At 42.5% G+C, this 26,155-nt stretch overlaps 2 protein-coding genes across 2 annotated transcripts in view; both read right to left on the bottom strand.

Annotated features, from left to right (window-relative positions):
- Positions 1–409: 409 nt before the first annotated feature.
- Positions 410–1,938, bottom strand: LOC147025952 (E3 SUMO-protein ligase KIAA1586-like). Its single transcript, XM_085883561.1, has 2 exons — positions 1,354–1,938; positions 410–1,249 (listed from the first exon to the last, which is right to left on the bottom strand). The coding sequence occupies exons 1-2, from the start codon at positions 1,936–1,938 to the stop codon at positions 410–412; spliced, it is 1,425 nt and encodes a 474-aa protein (XP_085739687.1).
- Positions 1,939–4,950: 3,012 nt separating this feature from the next.
- LOC147025951 (chitin synthase chs-2-like) overlaps positions 4,951–26,155 on the bottom strand; it is an 84,501-nt gene continuing 63,296 nt past the window's right edge. Inside the window, exons 13-18 of the mRNA XM_085880882.1 lie at positions 24,250–24,609; positions 24,014–24,099; positions 23,684–23,794; positions 14,860–15,053; positions 6,499–6,539; positions 4,951–6,234 (exon numbers count right to left, since the gene is read on the bottom strand). Of these exons, the coding sequence (XP_085737008.1) occupies positions 6,116–6,234; positions 6,499–6,539; positions 14,860–15,053; positions 23,684–23,794; positions 24,014–24,099; positions 24,250–24,609 (911 nt within the window). The 3' untranslated portion in view covers positions 4,951–6,115. The remainder of the gene's footprint in view (positions 6,235–6,498; positions 6,540–14,859; positions 15,054–23,683; positions 23,795–24,013; positions 24,100–24,249; positions 24,610–26,155) is intronic.

The raw sequence follows: 26,155 nt of genomic DNA, 5'->3' as shown, positions 1-26,155 counted from the left end.
GAAAAAAAAATATGGCACTATTGACACAAATATTAAAATCATCTTCTATTAAAAAAGTCCATAAAAAGGGCACAACATCAATTGTATGCAAACATGCAGAGTTTCAAAATATCAATATTAAAAATTCTAGTATTAGGTGTAATGTATATAGTCATACATCTATGAAGCCAAGAAGGGATGGATTGTGAAAGTAATATAAATTAAGGTCACAAAAATATTAACATTATATTTGTGATAAGTTCAAAGATAAAATGCCAGTCAGTGATCTTGAAAATCAACGTCTATTCATATTCAAAGCAAGGATCAAGAAAAGCATGGGACTATTGCTAAATCGAGTCACATAATCTTCGTGGGGGTGGGTGGGGTAACTAGCCTGGTTGTCTACAAAACTTTCCAAATATGTTTGTACTCAGGCATCTGAGGTGTGCTTTGCCTCCTTGCTTGTGTGGCAGAGCGTGCATCGTATGAGAGGTTTTAGGCTTTCAGGGTCACTGTGTGGGTGCTCAAAGAAATCCCTCATACCATTAACTGCTTGGTCTTCACAAAGATTGAACCGCCTGCACAGTCGTTTCACTCGTGGCTCACCATACCGTATGCCAGGTGTTGATGGCCAGTTGCTTGTGTCCAGAATGTTGAGATCAAGAAGCATTTCACTTTCAAATGAGAGGCGCTTCTCCATATTGTTGATCAGACTTTGTAGGAATTGCTTTGCATTGATTGACGTGAGCTTTCCATTTGACTCCAGGGAAACCGATCCAAAATGTCCCGAAGCCTTTGCTTTTAATGCCACCTCCGACATGTCTCCTGGACAGTCTTTGAATGACGCCAGCAATCGGATGGTGCGCTTCAGAAGCTGTTCTGCTCTCAATAGTGTGATTGAATGGGCCTGGAGTTGCTGAGACAGGTTTGCAAGTTCAGACAGTACATCGTACATGAGTCCAAGGTCACACAGAAATTCCTTGCTTTGCATACGATGTGCCAGACCTCTGTAAGTTTGCCTCTGTTTGCTGTTTCTTGTTTGGTCTCCCGGAGCATTTTCAAAGTGTCTGTTGAGTGCTTCATATGATCTCCACACCGCCTTTACAGCACGGAAGTTGCTGGCCACCCATCGCATATTTAAAACTCTGCCAATTTTCTTGACTCGTGAGCCCACTTCTAGTGCTGCTTCCAGAAGTTCCCGTGAATTTTTATTGGACTGACTGTAGAGATTGTGGATCTTCTCCATGAATGCTTTGAAGTGGTTGATTGACTGAACAGATTGATTGACACAGCATCAGATACAGCCAGTTCCAAACGGTGGTTCATGCAGTGCCGTGTGAAGTGGTTAGGGTACCTTGCAGTCAACCTGGTTGCCACACCAGAATTCTTGCTAACATGACACTGAGATGACATGGCTCCATCAGAAACAAATGAGATCCAGTTCTTTTGAAGCCACTCTTCACTGAAGCCTGCAGCGTCCAAACAGCTCAACAGGGCTTCCTCTATACCCTCTGCCTTTTGGCTTTCTAGCTCAACCAGCTCCAGAAACACAAATTCCGGAGTCGCTCCATCTATAGAGGCTTTCACATTGACAGTCATGGCAGATTTGTGGCTGAGAGATGTAGCCTCGTCAATGAGAACAGAAAACTTGCTTGAAGAAGACACAATGCTGTAAACAATTTTCTTCCGCATCTCTTTTGCAATGTGTTCTACGATTTTTGTGGAACTGTACCTTGAGTGCAGACTAGTGCCCATGCTGACACCATTTTTTCCCTGAATCTCAATGAGATTGTCATGGTCAGTGAAAGGTTGGTTCATCTTAGCAAGGTAGTATGCTGTCCTGAATACAGCATCTGTCTCAGCTAACACAGTTTCTGACACAGCTCTCACCACATTTCCAAGTAAATCCTGTCCACCCTTTTCAGTGAGCTCCTGAGCTATTTCGTGTGCCTTGGACATCTGATGTTGTCAAATCTTGTTCCTCAAGGAGGCCAGGGCTGTTTGTCTGTTTCCGTTTGAGCCTGAGGACTGGATCTTAAAGGAAACCCACTCCTCAGATATGGACACTCTTTTTTATGTGTCGACGCCAGTTGATTTTGTAGTGCTATTTTTCCCAGTACAAAATGCAAGCCGCGGCTAAACTGCAAAACATAAGCCGTTTTTAATCGGATTTTCGAGGTAATCTCATTACCACCCTATAGATACTGATAAATCCGAAAACAGATTGAAATTTTTCGTTCCCTTCGATGGCGAGGCGCCGAAATGTACGCGGCCCGCCAACAATCGTTTTTTTCTGTAATTTAATCATCACAAGTCCGACAACCGAATGATACCCCTCGTTTCGTAGGTCTATACCTCACCTACCTCCAAGTACCGATGAAAAAATTATTTACATTAACCACCGCTAAAGGGAATTAATCAGCACATTTTATTTCCTGTTCTCAAAGTACCCAAAATACCAAAAATCCTCCGATTTTCACTTGGTTTTCTACGTTGGGATTTAGCCGATGGCTATCGACTGCGAAATCTGAAAACAGAATTCCAAAATATCTTTCCTTTTGTTCGTGAGAGCCGGTAGAGTGAAACTGCATCACAGCTGTAAGGCTTAACGTTAATCAAATAGGCCAGCGGCGCGAAGTCCTTTATTCACTCATAACTCGACAACACAAAGTCACACAAATTCAACACACACACATCATCGTGCAGGTAATAACGTCAGGCATCTGGCTATCAGTTATAAAGGTGAAAGAAGCCATTTTGGTCACTAAAGGGGCCCCGAACCGTTGCGGCCTACAACTATCCTAGGCGTGACGCTCTGGGCTGCGAAGCCGCGATTTCTTTAAACACATAAAATGACCATATAAATTCCGAAAACGTCCAAACATACCTCAAAATGTTCAGGTAGTTTTCCGTCCTCCCTGAGCTTGTCGAGAAACAGCGGTCGCAGACGCAGACGCAGACACAGACACAGACACAGACACAGACTGCTGGAATTATAGAAAGATTAACTAATTTGTATGCGACTTTCACTTACCAGGTGTAGCGTTAGCATCAGGCCGCTCCTTTTCTGTAGTTTCTGTGGTGTCATCCGAAGCGGCAGTAACTTCAGGGCCAGGCTTACGAAAACACACAAAGAGTGTAGTTTGCTTTCTTTTCATAATGTTAGCTAATTAAAAACTTGCAACGCTAACTACTGTCAAACGCGTGTTCTTCGTTAGTAGGTGCGTGAGGTCAGGTCTAGGTCACGTGTCAGCCAGTGAGCCACCGCGTTTCATGCTTTGTAACAGCACCGCACTGGAATGGGGGTGAATTTTATGAATGGAGATGAATGAAGTAGATGGCTTCCCCTGCAAGGCTTATTTTATTGCAGTTATACTCTACCCAGTATGTGGGAACAAAATCAATGAACTGAAAGTTCTGTCACAAAACTATATCGTTACGTATCCTTGCGCAGTTTTAAGTGGGTATTACGGAAATGCTGGAGCTTTCTTAGTGGGTATACGGCGTATACCTGCGTATCACGTAGACTACACCACTGCTCTGAGGTGTGGCCCAGAAAATCTTGAAGATGGTCCCCTTGGATCCTCAAGTAATGTGCCCACATGGCATGGCCCAGTACCTCCAGTACTCTGTTTATGGTTGCCCCATTGAAATCTTCCTGGAGACAACATCCCCCTTGTCAAATCTTTAAACTTCTGGCTTATGCCCCTTAGCATTTGGGAAATACAATTTAATGCTCACCAGTCTTCCCCATCAGGAGTTTCCATATTGCGGATATACCATGCCCAGGCTTCTGCAAAATGCTCAGCCTGGCCGCACACTTGGCATCCTTGTGGATGGTCACCAAGCATGAGAGTTCCACCAGCAGGCTTAGCTCAGAGCTGGTAGAGACAGTGGTTGGAGAATGCACGGTTGGCAGGAACAAACTGCACTTGCACCATTGGCGTGAACCTATCTCTGTTCTTCTTTTATTTTCAGCACATGGCTGTGAGTAGCAACATTTATTGGGGGCATAATTGTGCCCCTGATGCAGTGCCCCTTGTAGCTTACAGCAGGAATTTGGAATTTCTTCAGGGTGGTAGTGATACCTTGCCTGTTTTACATGAAAGACACTGTGTGATCTTTGATGTCTACCAACTACTGCTGGCAAATTCGACACCAAGTTTAACATATATCCGAGGGACTGCACAAACTTATGCCTTGCCCTGCAGGCGAAACACCAGGATGACAGTTTATATCTGGGTCTACATTCAAACCCACACGAGAGAGCTCAGAGGTCAGTGCGTATAGACCTGGAGGCTATCCTGCCAGCCCACCACTTCTGCTTGCCTCTTCCCTTTCTCAGCCACTCTCCATGGCTTCCAGACCACTCAACTTGGTTCTCCCTCTACATGCTGTGCCACTCTCTCTCTCTCTCTCTCTCTCTCTCTCTCTCTCTCTCTCTCTCTCTCTCTCTCTCTCTCTCTCTCTCTCTCTCTCTCTCCTTCAGATTCTCAGAGACAGGTTTTTACCCATCTCCAACCCAAGGCCTTTCACCAATCAGCTGGTGCCATGGTACAAACTACCCTCTGCCTTGAGGCCCATGACCAATCCCCTCCCCGTTAAAAAAAAAAATCTCCACCTGGTGAGTGCTGATACACAGCCACTGGGAAGGAGCAAATTCCCTCCGTTGGTGAGGAAGAGCACAGTGTGTTCCACTCACATTGCCCTGCCCGGCTTTACAGAGGAGAACACAAGATGAGTCACTTTAACCTAACTATAGGGTCACAGTGTCAGTGGCATAGTTGCACCCCAACACAATGACAGCTACCTGACAGCAAAGCTGCCAAATGCAAGAAGAAGAATGAATAGTTTTGGTGAAAGAGCCTCAAGTCATTACATGCCGATCAGGAAACTCTTGGTTACGAATCCATATATTTCTCCTTTGCTTTTAACTTAGGACCCTCTCACAACAATGCTTTACAAAATGGAGACAAAAATCAAAGGTTTTATTCTTTTAAATGACACAATAATCAAATGTTGAAAACAAAGGTAACTATGGTGACACTCGGTAGAGCGCAGAGTCTCGCCTCGCGCACTCATTCTGAACAAAAATACCATCATTCACTGAACCTGTTTCAACTATGGCCCACCATATTCCTGTATCATCCATGCACCCTATTATGCCACATACATTGCCATTATCCATAGCTTTATTGATTGATTTTTTTTTTAGGATACTTGACGACCACTTTTGTGCACATTAAGGCTAAGTTGTATCAATGAAGATGAAAATGAAAAAAAAGTTCAAACTATACTCCTCATAGCGAGTCGATTCTGTGTATGAAGTTTTGCGTCGATCTGTTAAGCAGTTCTGGAGAAGAAGATTTTTTTTTTTTTTACATTATATTATCAATCTAATATGGCCACCAGACCACATGGCCGATGACGTCATAAATTGACTCATTAGCTCACATTTGATCGTAGATCAGACGTATGAAGTTTCAGATTTTTGGACAAGGATTTCGATTCAACCAATTACGACTGGAACACCACATTACTGATGATGTCATCTTTATTATATATATATATATATATATATATATATATATATATATATATATATATATATATATATATCCCCTTGAATTATGGGCAGGATATACCCCATGGGGAGGTGAAATTTTTGTCGTTGAGTGGTTTTGGAGATGTCCAATTTTTTTAATCAAATATGGCTGCTATACTATGTGACCTATTACATCAGAGCTATCAGTAAAATATTATTCATGGGAAGTGCCTCCTATGTTTGAAGTTTCGCATCAATTGAATAAGTGGTTTCAGCGAACAAATTATTTCAAGCAAAAATACATAGATGTGGACACAGAGACAGACAGACAGACAGGCAGGGGCATTACAATAGTCTCACAATCCCTTTGGGCGAGATGAAAAAATTCAATACAAGTATTATCTTATAACATAATCACAATGGGCACCACATTTTGCGTCTAAATGACGTGTAAACTGAGGAATGCAGATTATGATATCCTGGGAATGCATTGGGTTTATCGTCTGATGCAAATTATTTGTTGTCATCGATTTCTGAAGCATTTAATGAGGAGCATGACTTTAGAGTCCTATCCGTAAGCAAAGGATTTAATTACAATTGAGAAAGAGAGAGGGTTGAGCCTGACATCTTAAAAATGGATTCTGCATCCATAATGTTGCTCACACGGCGGAATAATCTCCCCGCTCGGTCTTTTAGCGTGTCCTTGATTCCTGTGGGAGAGGACACAAGGGAGGGTGGGGGTTAGGGAGGAGGGAAAGGTGTGTTGTTAACACGGGGCCCTCATCTATTAGTGCTATCTTTGAGGTTGCCATTTTGGTGGAGTAAAGTGTAATGGGACTAGGCAAAGATAAAGCGGTTGATGAAATGCTAACACTTCATAAAACATCAATGGTTATACTTTCGGTCAAAGGGCTACGCCTTATGGTTTGGGTAGTTGAGAGAGACAGAGAAAGAGAAAAAAAAAAAAAACTTACTCCTTTCCTTGTATGAGAGAATATGCAGCAAAGTTTCAAAGCTGTGGGGTGTACAAGAACAAGCACAGACCCAGCCATTAGTGTGTGTGTGTGTGTGTGTGTGTGTGTGTGTGTGTGTGTGTGTGTGTGTGTGTGTGTGTGTGCGTGCGTGCGCGTGCGCACATATTTGAATTGTTCTGAACAGAAAATGAAAAAAACGAGATGTGCATGCATCACGTATAATATATAATCACATATATGTTTATTATCACATTTCAGTAGGTGTGTATATAATATTGTTATGTTTGTGGAGTAGATGAAGGGATTTCATAAGATAGCATTGTGTAGAGTTGCTTGGCCCGTGGACATGTAGGAGACATCTCGATGTAACTTTAAAGTAGGGAGACTGTGAGCTTAAGTGTTACGTGTCACCATATGGGGGGGGGGGGTGCCGTGCTAATTAGATAAGGATTAGGGATAATTTCTCCAGTATGTAATTGCCCATTTGTGATCGGCAATAAAGGTGGGGATCGCGTCCCAAAAGCCCGCTTTCAAAGAGTGACAACAGGCGAAGTCACGCTCCTGAGGGATGATTGATGGTCGTGACGTGGGATGCATAAATAGGATGAGGGCATAGGAGGCGAGTAGTTAAGGAGGAGGGATGCACACTGTCGAGAGACTCGGAGGACAGAGAGGATCTTGCTTTTGCTCTCGGCATGACGAAGGCTGCGCAATTCTCATGATCGTGCTGGTGAATTTGGCTCGCGTGTTGAGCAGGACGTTGGCCATTGACAGTTCGGTTGAGCCGTGACGTGTGTACGATTCTGAGGAGGGAAGGAGAGCATGCCTCCTCATGGGGTCTCAGAGATTGTCTCATCATGTGGACCATTGTTGTGAACAGACCGATTGTGGGAGAGGAGCGCCGGCATATTCACTCTGGAGAATTAGCTACAGCATGGTTCATGAGCCGTGACGTCGAGTGCCATCTCCGAGCTGCTTGATGAATGGCTTGGCGCCATTTTGTTGGGCGCGTCTACGAAGCGCTCCAATCGCCACATTCCAGAAAGACCATCTTGCCTCGACCCGAAGCTAAGGCCAAAAAAAAATAAATGTTGCATTGGCGTAACGAGTCACTGAAAAATAGGGTAGGTAGGTAGGGATTTTTTTTTTTTAATAAATCCCTCCCAAAATCTCCCTCGGCTCGAGTACCCCCCCTTTTTGTCGGCGACCCCCCCCCCCACTCAAAAAAAAAACTAGTACAGTGAACCTTGCCTAAATCGAACTTGCATAAGTCGAATAATCGCCTAAGTCAAAGATCTTATCAAGTTCTTCTTCTCTTTATATTCTTTTGTTTTTACACCTTTAAATCTAAGCTATTTCTTCAGTCCTAACAGATTCGACTTAGACAAGGTTGACTGTAGTTTTTACAACAGCCAGTGGCGTACTGTCGTACATGGTAGACAAAGCATTGGAGGGGCAGAGCATTGTTCACGAACAACACTCGGCCCCTCCAATGCTTTGTCTACTGAGTACGACGGTACACCACTGACAACAGCTCTAAGATGTGTAAATTCTATCGTCAGATGCCAGGAAATCCCATATGAAGACCCTTTAAATTTTTTTCCCTGGGGAGGCCCCCAAACTTCCTGCTGGGGCTCGGGCCTTTCGCCTTTGGCGGATGAAGCCACCCTTTCCCCAAGATCCTGAATCAGCCCCTGCCAAGCCTGAGATATCTCAGGCACCATCTCCAGGGGAATACACAAGATGCTGGTTTATAGCCTTTTCGGTGCTGTTCACACATATATCAACATTTTTAATAGCAAATACAGTGAACTCTGCCGAAGTCAAACCTCTCTAAGTCAAATAATCGCCCAAGTTGAAGTAATTTTTTTAACAAATCATGCAAAACATGTCTTTACCTCTGGTAAGACAAATTTATTCTAAATCGAACAGATTTTTGTGGTCCCAAGAGACGACGAAGCGATAACCGAAGTCGTCTAAGATAGACACCTTTTCCGCCGCCAAAACGTCCGAAAAGGACCCTCCATCACTGCTAGACGCTTGCACGGAGGAAAGTATTGGAGCAGTGTCACAATTTACGTCTGCAATTCCCTGAATGATATCTCCAAGCCTCGCATCTTTGTCGCATTTTCGTAAGACGCTGAACAGTTTTTTAGGCCCAAGCATGCCAGTAATCTTGATAGAGTACGCGGCCATGTTGGAAACAACAGACGACGTACTGATCGAGCGAGGCGCAATATCTCTCCCTCGTACAGATGATATGCAGAGCCGTTTCGCGCACGCACGCACGCACGCACACACACACACACACACACACACACACACACACACACACACACACACACACACACACACACACACACACACACACACACACACACACACACACGCACACACAGCGAGCTAAACTATGACATATGCATAGCGCAGCGTGCAGCGGGTTCTGTCCGAAACACTTCCGGGTTTTTGCGATTGCGATCGCAATCAACAAGATACTTGATATCGATTAAAAAAAAAAACCGTAGGGTCGGCGGAATTTTTAGGGTCGGGCGGGTTACGCCAATGTAACATTTTTTTTTTTTTGGCCTAAGTGCTGAAATAAAGAAGGAATTATTTTGATTTATTACCTGTCCCCTTGTCTTTATTCAGGTCTGTGTGGAGGCGCCTCAACAAGAATTAGATTTAGGTTATCTCACGTTTTTCTTTCATTATAATAATTTGAATTATTGGCATTGTACATCTTTGATTATTGTTATTAAATTATTATTTAGTTAATGCAATTTGCTTGTGTCCACAAATTTGCGCCGTTATGGTACATCGCAAAACTGATTTCCCGCGCGTGCATTAATCTCCGAGAGTCTCGGCTGTAGGTCTCCAAGGGAGAAGATTGGCCAACGTCCAGGTAGGGATTTAAATCCCATGAACACGACAATATGTGTATAATCACGTATATTCAGTGTGTATGTGTATATCAATGTGTGTGCATATAATCATGTGTATGTGTGTGCTTATAATTTAGTATGCATAATTCATGAGTATGTACAATCATAACCGTGCATGAGTGTGAATGTATAATCACACGACCAGTCAAAAGTTTTAGAACACCCCCATTTTTATAGTTTTTACTGAAATTTAAGCAGTTCAAGTCCAGTGAATACCTTGAAATGGTACAAAGATAAGCAGTAAACTGCCAGAGGTTAAAAAAAAGTTTAGGTTACCAAGAACTGAAAAATAATGTAAATTTCAGAGTTATTAAAAGCAACTTTTCAGCCCTTTTCAGGGAACAAGTAATGGGTTAGCAACTGCAGCTGTTCTGCAGCAATGGAAGTAAATTAAGCCTTGAAAGTTGATGCAAACAATTCCTACAGGTGTCCCAACTTTTGTTGATTAGGTACAAACTCAATGTCTGGACAAAAGCAGTGTTGGGACAGACTGTGTTGCTACACGCTCTGAAGCATTATTTGGGCAATATTGGACTACACGAAGTAGTATATTGCAATCATAATGGTGAGAAAAAGACAATTAACAAAGGAAGACAGACAGACCATTACAATCCTTAAAACTGAAGGTCTTTCCTTTAGAGAAATTGCAAAGGGAACCAAGGTTCCTAACAGCGTGCTCTTAACGTATACAAAACTTACCCATAACGTATTCGACGTGTGCCAGCTTGGTTCGGCAAATTTTTCATACGTCGGCATACACTGGCTTAAACGTCAAGGTGTGACAGCGGCTTCACACTTCAATATCTAGTGCGGTTATGATTTGAATCGTCAAGCCGCAGCCTATTAATAGCCTACGCCTCGTGATTGTCAGCGATACGCTGCCGCACTATGCATAAGTTAGACTATTGTTGGGCATAGGTTGTGAACGCCGACAACACGCTCAGCATTCGTTGGTATAAGTTATCTATATGTGATTGAAACTCTTCTGTGTACGTTACTAATACGTTATGTATACGTCCAACACGTTATGAATACGCCAAAAACTTTTAAAAAAACATCAATAGTTCAGCGTACGCCAGCGTTTTACATACATTTTGATACCTTGCCATACGCTGGCTAAAACATCAAGGTGTGACAGCCCCTTTAGCTGGGCACCTGATAGGACGATATCAATATTCACATCTTGATTTGTAAACCACAAAGTATATCCAAAAAAAGTCTTCAGTCTGTCATCCATTTATTTAAGGTTGAAATTATATCTACATCTATTCCTTTTCTTGAAGTAACTGCATTTTCAAAATATTAATTTTTCAACTTTTCTAATTGTGTAATAATTTATTGAACAACCAAATCACTAATTTTAATCATCATATCTTTCTTTGAAAACACTCGGTCTAATTCCTTCAATCTCTCTTTCATTTCCTCTTCATTTAACACTTGATTAATATATTATCTCCGCCACCGAAAGTGAAGGAGGTTATGTTTTCACCCCTTTCTGTGTTTGTTGGGTCGCCGAAATAGGTGACCCTTATTGTCAGTAATTCTGTCTGTTTGTTTGGATGTTTGTTCGTTTGTCATCAGCATAATTGGTAGTAAACGTGGGCTGATTTTGACCAAACTCAGGTGGTAGGTACATCTTATGACCTAGTGCTTTGGAAATTGTGATGGTTGCTAGGGACGCTTTGGTTCCCCAGCAACAACCGAAAAACCTTCAAAATCGGTACCGTTCACGTGAAATCAATTCCGAAAGCCATTATCCCACGTAGGGTTATGAAATTTGGCACGAATGATCTACAGGTGATGCTCTATCAAACATATTCCGGTTTTTGTGATATATGGAATACTTTACCTGCAGCGTCCCCTATAATTAGGGTATGCGCGAAAATTGGCGAAAATTGAAGGCCCCCTAGCGACCAGGTGAGTGCATCGATACGAATGAAACTTTGCAGGTCCATGGTACTCAATGAGTACTACAACGTTGCGTCAGGACATATTGACCGATTTCGCTTAGGTCAGGGGTCAAAGGTAAATTAGTGCAAAAATCGATAATATGCGAGAGCTGGAGGTGCCTTCGCGCCAAATGCTACTCCTCCTAGGGTTATGGTCGGATGGTCATGAAAAGTCACTAATCGTCTGGAATACATTGTGCACAAACGATCAAGCCGGATTTTCGATTTAGCTCTTTGTTCACCCACAGCACCCCCTCGAACTTTTGGGGATTTCCGATTTCAAACCGCATTTTCGGTACTTTTCATTCAAATGGATACCGAGTAGTTATCAGTAGATGGAACTGGATGAGATTCGATATGCATAATCTTAAGGTGATTCCCTATCCGCTATATGACATCCATTTTGCTCTATATCTTATAGTTTCAATGCTCGGCGACCCATCGCCGCCTACCGGCTTGTCTGTCTGTTTGTTTGTGTACAGGATATCTCAAAAAGTTGTGGACGGATTTATACGAAACTTGGTGGACAGGTTGGATGTGTGACAAGGAAGAAATGATTCGATTTTGGTGAAGATCCAGATCCGGATCTGGATACGAGAATTATTTAATTTTAAAAGTGATTCTTCAACATTTAGAGAAAGGACCAAAAACGACATAGTACTGTATAGCATGATATTTCAAAAATGTATTGGGTTCGATATGTTCTCGTGGATCAGGCATTAGGTGGCGGTGGTATGCACTCTACCGAGTGCCCTTCTAGTTATGTATAAAATTATCCTTTTTCCAACAAAATCTCATTGCTTCAAAATAGCCACATCATCGCTTCAATGGAGCTGCGTATATTATAACCATGTTCATGTCCTTTTTAGTATCCATCTGTAATATTAATCTGCCCTTCTTCAACAAAGAGTTTGGAAAATGATAATATGTGATTTCTTACATTATCAAAACACTTTCTGGCTTTTTAAGATTAAGCATTGCAATTTGTTAGATAGATTCATTGAAGAGGCAAAAAAACATCTATCGTCAGTATTATGCATTTCCTCACTATCCTCCTTAAGTCCTTACTCTTCGCCTTTTCCTTCTTTCCAAGAACCAACATCCCACCTTAAAGACTTTAAAGAGTTCTGTTAGGATGTCATCGGCAAGTAGGACTCTTTCGTATGCGGTACAAGAGTTGCTAGTTCCTTCCTTATATTTTCCATGTTCTCCATATTGAGAATGGCTTGATTACCTCCACCACCGAAGGTGGACGGAGGTTACGTTTTCTCTCCTGTCTGTTTGTTTGCTTGTTATCTTATAGTTTCAATGCTCGGCGACCCATCGCCGCCTACCGGCTTGTCTGTCTGTTTGTTTGTGTACAGGTTATTTCAAAAAGTTGTGGATGGATTCTGATGAAATTTCGTGGTTGCTTGAGGTTGGGTGTGTGATAAGGACGAACTGATTAGATTTTGGTGAAGATCCGAATCCGAATCTGGATACAAGATTTTAAAAAGTGATTCTTCACCATTGAGAGATCGGGCCAAAAACGACACACACACACACACACACACACACACACACACACACACACACACACACACACACACACACACACACACACACACACACACACACACACACACACACACACACATACACACACACACACACACACACTAAATGTGTGTGTGAAACCAAACAGCCTGAAACTTTGAATGCATGCTAAAGCCTGTATCTCACTGGGCTGCGACAGCTCGCGACAAAATGCGAACGGGATTATCCAAAATGTCTCGAAACGTTCGCAGTGGTTCTCAATTTCCTCGCGTGAGTCGCAGGACGTCGCTTGAATTTTGAACATGTTCAAAAAATTTGTGCGACAAATTTTGTCTCAAAATAGTCACAGAGTCGTCGCGGTTGTCTCAAACCGGTCTCGAACCCTTCTCAATTTAGTTTCCGCGAGTCAGAAGGTGCGACAAATGTGAGACAACTTTGTGAGGGATTGGCGACCTATGAAACGAAATTGTGACTGATTGGAGAAAAAAATGATAATCTGTCCTGAGAGCGTGACAAAACTGCGATTCAATAGAGAATATTTTCGGAAGAAATTGCGACATAACTGAGGTCATAATTCATTTATTAAAGTATTTTGCTACAATATGTTTAGTTGTTCTGTTATTTCAAAAGAAATTAATCAGAAATTTGCACAATGTATTGTCTACTCAATTTAATATATACATAGGAATCCACATGTTATCCATGCAATGTAATGAAGATAGATTCACAATATTCAATCCAGATATGACTAAAAAAACAAAACAAAAAAAACCTCATAGTCCATATTGTAAAACCAGCATTGTCTGTCCTCTTTCTCTCCTGTTCTGAGTAATGGCCTTCGATGCAAACTTTTCACTTTCCCATCATTCCTTTCACCTTCCCATCATTTCTAAATCACGTCACACATATTTTTACATAAATTAGGTCACACACAAAATATGGTCACACCCACAAGCCCCTATCAAGGCAGATGAACAATTGGGTCAGAACAAGATGAACAGATGAATAATAAATAATAATAATTATACCGTGACCAAATTACCTTGTGACTGAATTACCGTGACCGAATTACTGTGACCAAATTACCTTGTGATGGTTTTACCGTGACCAAGTTTCCCGTGACCAAATTACCGCGCCCCATCACTCGTAGGCATAGATGACCCACAAAATATGTAATGGAGAAGAAAGTAAATACCTATGGATTTATTTTTAATGTCATTAACAAACTTTGGTACATCACGGGTGATAATGGTTGTGGTGAAACTTCATCAGAATTGTGTGTGTAGTTTCTGAGTAGAAAGTAAATACATATTTTGGGGGGCAACTCCCCTTAAACCCCTTTAGAGCCCGATTTTTCTAACGTCATGAACAAACTTTGGTAGAACATGGGTGATTAAGGTTGTCGTCAAGCATTAATCAGAATTGCGTGTGTCGTTTCTAAGAAGAAAGCAAATATCTCTTTGGGGGGAGGGGGTGGCAAGCCCCCCATAAACTCCCTCCATAGACCCCCTCAGACCCCGATTTTCTTAATGCCATGAACAAACTTTGGTATGCCATGGGTGATGAAGGTTATGTTCAAGTTTCATCACAATGGCCTGTGTAGTTTCTGAACAGAAAGCAAATACCTATTGGGGGGGGGGGGGGACAACCCCCATAGACTCCCTTAGGACCCGATTGTTTTTTTTAAGACATGAACAAACTTTTGCGCATACATGGTGATTGAACATTGTGGTGAAGTTTAATCGAAATCGTATGTGTAGGTTCAGAGAAGAAGTTGAAAGTATTTTTGGACGGACGGATGGACGGACGACGCGCCATCCCATAAGCTCCCTGGAAATACGTTCCAGTTGAGCTAAAAGGGAGTCAGATATCTGCAGTTTTGCGAATGAATCAAGTGAGATCGTGAGAAAAAGGTCGACACGTGAGATACTCACCGATGGTAAATCATTGCAAAGAACTGTATCACTTGCATTGTGCCGAAGGAGACGAGGAACATTACTGTAAGTGGTTCCACTTTCACTGTCGCGTGATTCAACACCCAATCGAAACTGAGTTCAGCTGCTGAGAGCTGCAAGAAGAGTGTTGCCACTATCCATAGAGAGTTGCACATGCAGAAGAGCAAGACTACCTGCAGACAAAGGAATGCAAAAGGAGGACCACCGTGCAATGTTACATTAAGTATTGTCTGCAAAACAATGTGTTTGGAGTGAGGTGGTCAAGATTTACAATAACAGGGTGAAGATAGAGAAGAATATCAATGATCCATTTCGTTTGTAACCTAGCACTCTATACAGATTAAATATCAAAAACAAGCTGCATTTATCATGACAAAAGATATCATCACGAGATCAGAGGAAATAATGTCCTTGTGACAAATTTGTTGGAAAGCTGTGTCGCCATACCATTCTTGGGAGTTGTCATGGAAACTCATATTCTATTAGCCATCCTAATCTTCTTGTGGGAAATATATGAATGGGAAAGCAAGGAAAGCATGGTTCGGTAAAGATCTTCCAAATAAACGATGATGGAACCTCATATCATAGGTATGGATTAGTAGAATAGTGTTTTTTGACAATCTTATGGCTGATAAACCAAGAATTGAACGACAGCTTTTACCAATTGAAAGTTGACAAAGGAGGGCAAACTTCAGTGGAATTAAATGAATGCTGACATTTTGGGTGATCGCCCTTCATCCTCAAATTTAGGGATATCGCAAGAAATTGTGAGCAATCAATATTAACCATTCTAATCTTCTTGTAAGAAAATCAATGTTGGCAATCCTAATTCTCTTGTAAGCAATCAATGTTAGCAATCCTAATCCTCTTGTAAGCAATCAATGTTGGCAATCCTAATTCTCCTGTAAGCAATCAATGTTAGCAATCTGAATCCTCTTGTAAGCAATCAATGTGAGCAATCCTAATCCTCTTGTAAGCAATGTTAGCAATCCTAATTATCTTGTAAGAAATCAATGTTAGCCATCCTAATCTTCTTGTAAGCAATGTTAAAAATCCTAATACTCTTGTAAGCAATCAATGTTAACAATCCCATTCCGTTTGTTAGCAATCCTAATTCTCTTGTAAGCAATCAATGTCAGCAATCCTAATGCTCTTGTAAGCAATCAATGTTGGCAATCCTAATTCTCTTGTAAGAAATCAATGTTAGCAATCCTAATCCTCTTGTAAGCAATGTTGGCAATCCTAATCCTCTTGTAAGCAATCAATGTTAGCAATCCTAATCCTCTTGTAAGCAATCCTAACCCTCTTGTAAGCAATCAATGTTAGCAATCCTAATTCTCCTGTAAGCAATGTTAGCAATCCTAATCCTCTTGTAAGCAATTTTAGCAATCCTAATTATCTTGTAAGCAATCAATGTTAACAATCCCATTCCGTTTGTTTACAGTCCTAATTCTCTTGTAAGCAATAAATGTTAGCAATCATAATTCTCTTGTAAGCAATCAATGTTGGCAATCCTAATTCTCCTGTAAGCAATGTTAGCAATCCTAATCCTCTTGAAAGCAATCAATGTTAGCAATCCTAATCCTCTTGTAAGCAATCAATGTTAGCAATCCTAATTATCTTGTGAGCAATCAATGTTAACAATCCCATTCCGTTTGTTAGCAATCCTAATCCTCTTGTTTGCAATCAATACGAGTAATCCCAATCTGCTTGTGAGCAATCCTCATCCTCTTGTTTGCAATCAATACGAGTAATCCCAATCTCCTTGTGAGCAATCCTAATCCTCTTGTTAGCAATCAATGTCAGCAATCCTAACCCTCTTTTTCGCAATCCTAATCCTCTTGTTAGCAATCAATACGAGTAATCCCAATCTGCTTGTGAGCAATCCTCATCCTCTTGTTAGCAATCAATGTCAGCAATCCTAACCCTCTTTTTCACAATCCTCATCCTCTTGTTAGCAATCAATGTTAGCAATCCTCATCCTCTTGTTAGCAATCCTAATCCTCTTGTTAGCAATCAATGTCAGCAATCCTAACCCTCTTTTTCGCAATCCTAATCCTCTTGTTAGCAATCCTAATCCTCTTGTTTGCAATCAATACGAGTAATCCCAATCTGCTTGTGAGCAATCCTAATCCTCTTGTTAGCAATCAATGTCAGCAATCCTAACCCTCTTTTTAGCAATCCTAATCCTCTTGTTAGCAATCAATGTCAGCAATCCTAATCCTCTTGTTTGCATTCAATACGAATAATCCCAATCTGCTTGTGAGCAATCCTCATCCTCTTGTTAGCAATCATTGTCAGCAATCTTAACCCTCTTTTTCGCAATCCTAATCCTCTTGTTGGCAATCAATGTCAGCAATCCTAATGCATGAACACATGATGTCAGGTATGGTTTATCACACTTGCATCATCATACTAAAATATGCAATTTGGTGTCTGTCTCTCTGAGTGACCTTGATACATTTGGTTGTTATTTATCTGATGTTAACCAACCTTTCGAGGGGGAATAAGGGTCACATGGTGGAGGTTGTAGTGACCTAATTGGCTCCCTCCCCAAGGGGGATTTCTGCCTTGAACAAACTTCTGTGTTAAGGTGTATAAATAGCTCAGCGTGGCATGGGGAAGTAAAATCTATTATACCTATAATGGAAATAAAAATTAGTTATTGTAATCACAATCTATTCTGTCATTCTTTCCAACGTACGATTTCTGTTGCGTTTTATGAAGAATCACGTCGGGACCACAGGAGTAAAACAAGCTTTATTCCATCTCTGCCATTTCACTCCACTCTTCTTCTTCTTCTTCTTCTTCTTCTTCTTCTTCTTCTTCTTCTTCTTCACTCAATACCATATATCCTTGTGAAACACCCTCATGTGCCAAAATTGGAACGAGCATTTTCATCGTAATTATACGAACAGGACATGACATGTCCCTTTTTCTTGAAAACATTTACCTAATGCAGAATTGAATTTTGAAATGGTGAGGGGAAAAAAAAATGAGTAGAACAGAATACACAGCACAGTAATTGCTATGAATGTTCGCTTTCCATCAACCATTCTTTTTTTCCAACTTCAGTGCCACCTCACCCCTCTCAAAGCAACCATCACGCTCTTCTCCCTCCAAGCCTCCCTCCTACCTTTCTCCCTCAACTCTCCCCACTCACCCTTCTCCCACCATTCACCTCCCTTACTAACTCTTCTTAAAGTTGCCCCCCCCTCCACAAAGCTGCCTCCTTCCCCTGCCCTCTCACCTCCATCTCTTCACTCCACCTCCTCAAATCCTCAACTGCCTTCCCCCCCCTCTCTCCCCCCTCTCCTCCAGCACCACAGAGCCTTTTCCCTCCTCATCCTGCCCCCTCCCCAAGCTATTCTGCAAACCCCCACACTCTTTCAACAACTATCCTTACCTCCCTACTCTCCTCCCTTGCCCAACCCTCCGCTCCCCTCCCATCCCCTGCACCCAAAGTCCCCTCCCCTCCCTCTTCATTAACAGTGTGGACTTCAAATATCCAGGGTCTTCGCTCAAACCTTTCAGATCTTTCCATACAGGTTGCCACTGACAAACCAGCCATAATCTGCTGAACAGAAACTTGCCTCCCTCAAGACGTGTCTGACTCCCAAGTATCTCTCCCCGGTTACTCCCTCCTCTGGTTTGACAGACCTGAACCTCGTCCTGGTGGAGGAGTTGCTCTCTTCATCAAAGACTCTATTCCTCACTCTCCAAGCACTGCCCTCACTCCCCCACACCCCCAGGAATACCTCTGGCTACGGCTTCCCCTCCACTCCCACCTCATGTTTATATGTGTACTGTACCGTCCACCGAACAGTGATGACTCCATCTACACCTCACTATCCAAAAACAAGGACCAACTTCTATCTTCTCATCCAAACTCTCTCTTCCTCATATGTGGTGACTTCAATTGTCATCATGCAAGTTGCCTAGGTGTGGGTACCTCACTCACCTGTCATGGCACTTCAGCAAAAGACGTCTGCGACTCATTGGGACTGACTCAATCGGTCAACTTCCCGAACCTGGATCTCAACCAATGGTACTCCATCTCTTCTGGATCTGATTTTAACAAATTTCCCTGACAATATCTGCTGCTCTTCCTCCACTCCAATCGGTTCTTATGACCACGTCCTTGTCAAAGTGGACATCTCTCTGGTTGTTATTAGAGAACCACCTCACCGCCGTCGAGTCTGGCATTTCATTCAGGCCGACTGGCAGGGTCTCCGAGCAGCCGTAAAACTTCTAACTGGTCTCCCATCGCTACTTTCTCCAACATCAACTCATCCTGGGAATTCTATCAAAGAAACTTGCTCTCCCTCATGCACAGATTTATCCACTCTCGTCTTCAGTTGTCCTCCCCTTCCTCCAGCCCTTGGTTCACTAAAGCTTGTGGTGAGGCAATTGTCCTGAAAGAACTTGCCTTTACCTCATGGAAAGCAAACCCAACTGAGGGTAATTTCAGTTCCTTCCATAAAGCTCGGAACAAGTGTGTATCTACCCTCAGGAGAGCTAGAAAACAACATCTTTCTAATCTCAAGTCTGAACTATCAAACCTCTCTCCCTCCTCCAAATCCTGGTGGCGTCTAATCAAATCTGTTTCTGGTGTACGTTCCCCCTCCATCCCCTCCCTTACATCAAATGGCTGCACTGCTGATACCGCATGTGAAAAGAGAGAGAGAGAGAGGAGATTGGGACCATACTCTGTGCAGAGCGTTGGTGCTGCTTAAGCAGTCTCCTTGGCTATTGGGCACAATCCAGGACGGGTCGCCACTCTGACACAGTATACCAGAATGCCGGCACTCATTTTGCCGACCTCGGAAGGATGACAGGCCGAGTTAACCCCACCTAGTATTACTTCAACAGCTGAAAGGGAATTGAACTCAGGACCCTCGGATCCAAATCCTACCACCCAAAGAATTAAGCCAACACCAGGCATATATGAAAAGGCTAAATGCCTAAACTCGGTGATTGCATCGAAATCTTGTATCCGAAACTCATTGCTTTCTCTACCCACCTTACCCAGTTGCACCCAACTGTCCCTGGACTCTGTGTCCTTTTCTCCTGACAAGGTGGAGAGCTTGCTGTAAAACGTCGACTCAGATTCTGCAACCGGTCCAGACTGCATCAGCCCACGTGTCCTATAAACCTGCTCCTCTGCTCTTGCTCATCCTCTCTCTGTTCTATTCACCCTCTCATTTGCTCAAGGTCATCTGCAAACTTCTTAGAAATCAGCAAACATCACTGCCCTGCATAAAAAGGTGCAAAACAGATCCATGTAACTACAGACCAATTAGCCTTCTCCCAATCATCAGCAAGGTTATGGAATCCATCATCGCTTCATTAATTCAGACATTAAATCCTTCCTCTTCTCCAATGGCTTGATTTCCGATCATCAATTTGGTTTCAGAGCAGGTCACTCCACCCTGGATATGCTGCTTCTGCCCTCACAACAATGGATGGAGGTCCTCAATGGCAGACAGGAAATCCGAGCCATATCACGTGCTTTTGACATGGTCTGGCACCCTGCCCTGCTCACCAAACTTTCTTCCTATCGTATCCAAGGCCATCTCCACTCATGGCTCGCAGACTTCCTCTCCTGTCGCAGCCAACGTGTGGCCCTAAATGGAGTTCTTTCATCCCCTCTTCTTGTCCAGGCTGGAGTTCCTCAAGGCAGCGTTCTGGGTCCTATTCTTTTTCTGGTTATCATCAATGATCTCTTTGACTCTCTGGAAAATCCTCTTTATCTCTTTGCTGATGGAATTCACCCTCTGTCGTACCATCTGGCATCTCTCAGATCGGCAAGCAGCAGCTTCTTCGCTCACTGCAGATCTGGCTAAAATCACAAACTGGTCCAACACGTGGAACATGTCTTTCAATCCGGACAAATCTCACACTCTCACAATGTCTCTCCGAAAGGACCATTTAGAACCCCCCATCTACTTTCTCAACAATCTTCTGTAAGAAGTCCTTTCTTTCAAGCTTTTGGGTCTCAGTATCTGCCACGATCTTTCCTGGGAAAGCGACATTTCCAACCTGGCCTTCAAAGCCAGTCGCCGACTTGGAATCATCCATTGTGCAAAATCCTTCCTCGGCCCACCTAAGCTCCTGCCCACATACAAAGCTTTCGTCCGCAGCCTGAGGGAGTACTGCTTTCCCCTCTGGGCTGGTGCTCCTGCCTCCCACCTTTCTTGGCTTCATGCTGTGGAAACCAAGGCATTTCGGATCATTGGCATCTCCCGCGATGAGGCGGAGTCTTTGGGCCTCTCACTCAATCACCGCAGGCAGTTCGGTGGTCTTTCTGTCTTCTACCGTCTCCTCTCCAGTCTCGCCCCCCCTGCTCTGTCTGTAATTTGTCCCCACCATATTTCCGCAGGGCACTCGAGGTTCGCCAACAACCCCCTTCAGGTAAAACTACCAAAATCACGAATCACTGCTCACCTTCACTCTTTCATTCCTCTTTTGTCCCACTTTGTAATAAACTCCCTCACTCTGTTCAATCCCATTCTTCCCTCCAGGCCTTCAAAACAGCTGTTCACCACCACCTCTTATAGTCCCCCATCAAAATCCTCGATCTTTTCTACTCTCGTTAATCCACCCCAAACCCATCTCCTTCAAATTCCCTGCTTTCCTTCCTGAAAGTCCCTGTAATGTCCATCTTGTGTACTCCATGTTCCCTGCCCCATCCCTCTCCCTTCCACAGATCTCCTAATGTCTCTGTTCCCCACTGTTTTGTCCTTCCGACTCCTGCCCCTCTTATTTCATGCCCCCCCTTGCTGTGCATTGTGTGTTAGCTCTCAAACGAGCCTCGACAAGGTATACAAAAAAGAAGAAAAAAAAAGACTGGAAGCACCAAGGACCTGAAGACTCAGACTTTCATCCTCCTGCACAGGTACCAGCAGCGCCACACCCCATGATCCAGTGAATCCATGACTCCCCAGGCCCGACCCAGACGTCTGTTGACCTCTGGCTCACAGCCAGCAGAGACATGAATATCACTGCCAAGGTAAGTGAATCTCTCCACGACCTCAACATCCTCACCACAAACAGCTACAGACAGGATAGCAGCATCCAATATGTCATTGAAAGCCTTGATCTTAGTTTTGACCCAGGAAATCCGTAATCACAGTGGCTCCGACTCCTCATTCAGCACCTCGAGGGTCCCCAAAAGGATATCTAGAGTCTCCGCAAAGATGACTGCATCATCTGCGAAATTAAGGTCAGAGATCTTGACATTCCAAAACAATGCACCGCAGCTTGATCTCTCCGACATCCTCCCAAAAATCCAGTCCATATAAGTGCTGAAAAATGTGGGGGCAGTACACACCCCTGATGAACTCCAGTAACAACTGGAAATAAGTCAGAGATGGTACCACCACAACTCACAGCACTCTCATTACAAAAGTATAGTTCAGACATCAGATTGATAAGTGTTGGTGACACCCCACGAACACCAAGAATTCTCCAGGGGGCATCCCGATTCACTGAATCAAACGCTTGACAGAGATCAACATAAGCTGCAAGCAGCCCTTGCTGGAACTCCTGTCTGCATTCGGTGAGGACACGAAGAGCAAAGATACGGTGAATCGTTGACCTCTTTGGTGTAAAGCCTGACTGCTCTGGACGCTGGTGCTCAAGCAGATGATGGCGAACCTGATTGAGAATTATCCGAGCAAAGACCTTGCCTGGCACTGAGAGCAGCGTCACCCCTCGGTAGTTGTTGCAGTCTTGGCGATCACCCTTCCCTTTCCAGAGAGGGACAACAAGGCCCCTCTTCCATCAGTTGGGATGATGCCTGTGTTCTAAAACATGTAACTAAAAACAACAAAGAACAAGGCAACCCTTCAATGATGTGATTTGACGAATATTTTGCTTTTGCAAAATAAAATAAAATAAAACAAGCACTCCTCCATTTGACCTCGAGCACCAGCACGTGACTGGAAATGAGCAGTCGTATTGAAATAAAAACCGGACATGTGGGGTCTGTTGGGGTCTGTTGGCTCGGGGTCTGTTGGCTTGAGGAAGCTCGCTGTGAAGCTGGTGAAACGTCGCCTGAGACCAGGTCTGCTCCTGCTTTTTTGCTCAAATTAGCGGTCGATCCAGTTTTTACTTTTGGTTGGAATCGCCTTCTTCTTCTTTGAAAAAAAAAAATTGGAGACAAAGTCAGAGAAAGAGAAAGAGAGGGAACCACCAACAGCAGTGCTTAAGGATAAATAGAGGGAAATTTGGCCGAACAAGGGGTGTGGGAAGAATGAGGCATTGGGAGAGGACGCACGGGGTGGACAAGATATGTACAGATGCAAACTCTCAGGAAGGTAAAACTGGATATTTGGAATTGTGGCCTTGGTCTGGGGGGGGGGTGGGGGGTGTGTTTTTGGATGGGGGATAATCTGAGATGGTGGTGAACAGCTGTCTTGAAGACATGAAGGGAAGAACGATATTGAAGATGATGTGGAAGAAAAAAACCCAAAAACAAATGAGCGAAGGTGAACACTGATTCTGGAGTTGTATTTGACAATTAGTTTCCACAATTTTTCATGAGGCAATAAAAACCTTTCTCTTAAAGGCATCTTTTAGCACAAGAGGTGTTATGTTTCTACTTCACCGTTTCTTTTGAAACACCCTGTACATACAGCGCATTATACATTAGCTGTGAATGGTATTTGAAAAAAAATAATCGTTTGTAATGTGGTGTGGAGGTGATGGTGATGGTGGGAGGTGCAGGTTGTTAGGAGAAGCAAAGAAAGAAAAATTCAAGGAATGCGAAGTCATCCTCCTGATTTGCATGTGGTGTTACTTTGTTTCGAAGTTCTTTAAGATCTTCCATCATCTTCACTTTCTGAGTTGGGGGTAGTTCATTGGGCATCAGGTACTTCACCACAAACTCTTTCCAGAACCTCACCTCTCTCTACAAGGAGAAACAATGATAATGATAACGGGAATGGAACTGGACCGATCAATAAATACAATGCGAGTGGAATTGTACCGACCGGAAGTACAATGGGAATAGAACGATAAATACTTATATCTACTCAACTGTCAACACTTTGGCAAAATGTTTCTGAAGGGTGTGGGAAAAGTCTCATTTAGTGATCACACAATAGTACAAGCTCATCTATGAACTGACCTGTGATAGGTTCTCAATCGTGCAGTTGTTCACTATTTTTAGGATCTTCAACTGAACTTGGTCTACCTCCTCTTCGATGGCATTATCTGTGTGGGTTCACAGGAAAGGTCCAGGTATCAATTGTTTGCATCATCTTTGTGCACTGTTTTGTATAACACATCAACTTTTTTCAAAACAATGAGCAAATTATGAAAAGTGATTAGATCTGCAGACAGCTGTACACTCAGTTATGGTACCTATAGGAGCTAGTGGAATCGTTGTTTCCTCTTCCTCATCATGTGCTACACCAAAGTTCACGCCGCAGCAGGAGTAGGACCAAGATGCTGGGCGACCACCCTTCAATTTAAAGCTGGAACCTTTTTCAGTGAAAGAGACCCCGGAGTCTCGAGTTCCCCAGGAAGTGTCATACATGTTGACGAGTGAATATATGATGAGAACAAGGTATCCACTCGGAATACAGAGATAGTAGAGCAGCCCATATATGAGACAGGAGAACTCCTTGGGATGTAATATTGCTGTGATGATGAAGATGGCAGCAACAGTAATGGTGAACAAACCCACAGGTGTGAGAACGCTTTTTACCCTCACCATTTCTCCTGCACAGGAATGGATGAGAAGTGATGTTTGGGCGAGTGTCATGGAGGAATTCAAGCAGTTTAAAGGTCCACAGAATCAGAACAAATAAATATATAATAAACAAATAATATAACAAATAAATATAACAAATACACAAAAAATAAAACAATTTTTTTTTATGTGATTGCATTGATTTTTAAGTAATAAAGAACTGTTATTCCTATTTGAATCCATGGATGAAAAGTTCACTGTGATTTTACATTTCCATGTCATGTGATCATTCAAGAAACAATTGTTTTGTTTCCTAAACTCATCTGAGCCAATCATTGAAAAGCAAAATAACTCAACAACAATTAAACTCCTTATTAAAACAAACTGCTCAATAACAATCATAATGCTGAACAACAATCAAACTGCTCATTAAAACAATCAAATTGCTCACCAACAATTAAACAGCTCACCAACAATCAAACTTCCCAACAACAATCAAACTGCTTATTAAAACAATAAAACTTAAAAATCAACAAACTGTTCAACAACAATCAAACTGTTAACAACTAATCAAACTTCTGAACAATCAAAAACAACTTCTCAACAGCAATGAAACTTCTCAACACCAAACTGCTCAACAACAATCAAACTTCTCAACATCAAACTGCTCAACAACAAACTTTTTAACAACAATCAAACTGTTCAACAACAATCAAACTGTTCAACAACAATCAAACTGCTCAACAAAACAAACTGCTCAATAAAACAATCAAACTTCTTCACAACAATCAAACTTCTTAAAACCAATCAAACTGCTCATCAAAACAAAGAAACTTCTCATCAACAATCAAACTGCTCAACAACAATCAAACTGCTCAACAACAACTAAACTGCTAACAACTAATCAAATTTTTCAACAATCAAACTTCTTAAAAACAATCAAACTTCTCAACAACAAGCAAACTGCTCAACATCAATCAAACTGTGCAACAACAAGCAAACTGCTCATCAAAGCAAAGAAACTTCTCAACAATATAATCAAACTGCTTGACAATAATCAAACTGCTTGACAACAATCAAACTCTTCAACAACAATAAAACTGCTCAATAAAACAAACTGTCAGTAAAACAATCAAACTTCTCAACACCAATCTAAATGTTCAACACCAATCAAAATGCTCATTAAAGCCATCAAACTGCTTATTAAAACAATCAAACTTCTCAACAACAATCAAACTACTGATTAAAACAATCAAACTTCTAACTGGCAGAGTACACATCCTCTGGGTGGGTGGAGGTTGCACATTACTAGCTGAAAAAAAAAATAGTCTGTGCATTGCAAGAAGGCTATAAATGATTGTGTGGTGTGCAGAAAAAGAGTCGAGCACGTCAACAGATGTCTGAAGGGTCTAAGGGGGTATAAAGGATCTTAAAAGGTCTATGGTGTAAAAATCTAAAGGGTATGTTGTAACAGCAGTGACATGTCTAGAGAGTCGAAGAGGTCGAAAGGCTTTAAGGAGTCTAAAGTGTCTAAAGAGTGTCTAATGGGTCTAAAATGTGTCAGGGTCAAAGAAG

The sequence above is a fragment of the Eptatretus burgeri genome, chromosome 5 (assembly GCF_056783735.1).
Source record: "Eptatretus burgeri isolate ZD-2024b chromosome 5, Ebu_testis_v1, whole genome shotgun sequence".
In the NCBI taxonomy this organism is placed as follows: Eukaryota; Metazoa; Chordata; class Myxini; order Myxiniformes; family Myxinidae; genus Eptatretus; species Eptatretus burgeri.
The sequence above is the reverse complement of the archived record's forward strand: the minus strand, read 5'-3'. Positions and strand labels throughout refer to the sequence as shown.

Coding starts and splice junctions, on each gene's coding strand:
- LOC147025952 (XM_085883561.1), bottom strand. CDS start 1,938: ATGTCCAAGGCACACGAAATAGCTCAGGAGCTCACTGAAAAGGGTGGA. Junction 1,250..1,353: donor TTAGCAAGAATTCTGGTGTG/GCAACCAGGTTG, acceptor CAATCTGTTCAG/TCAATCAACCACTTCAAAGC.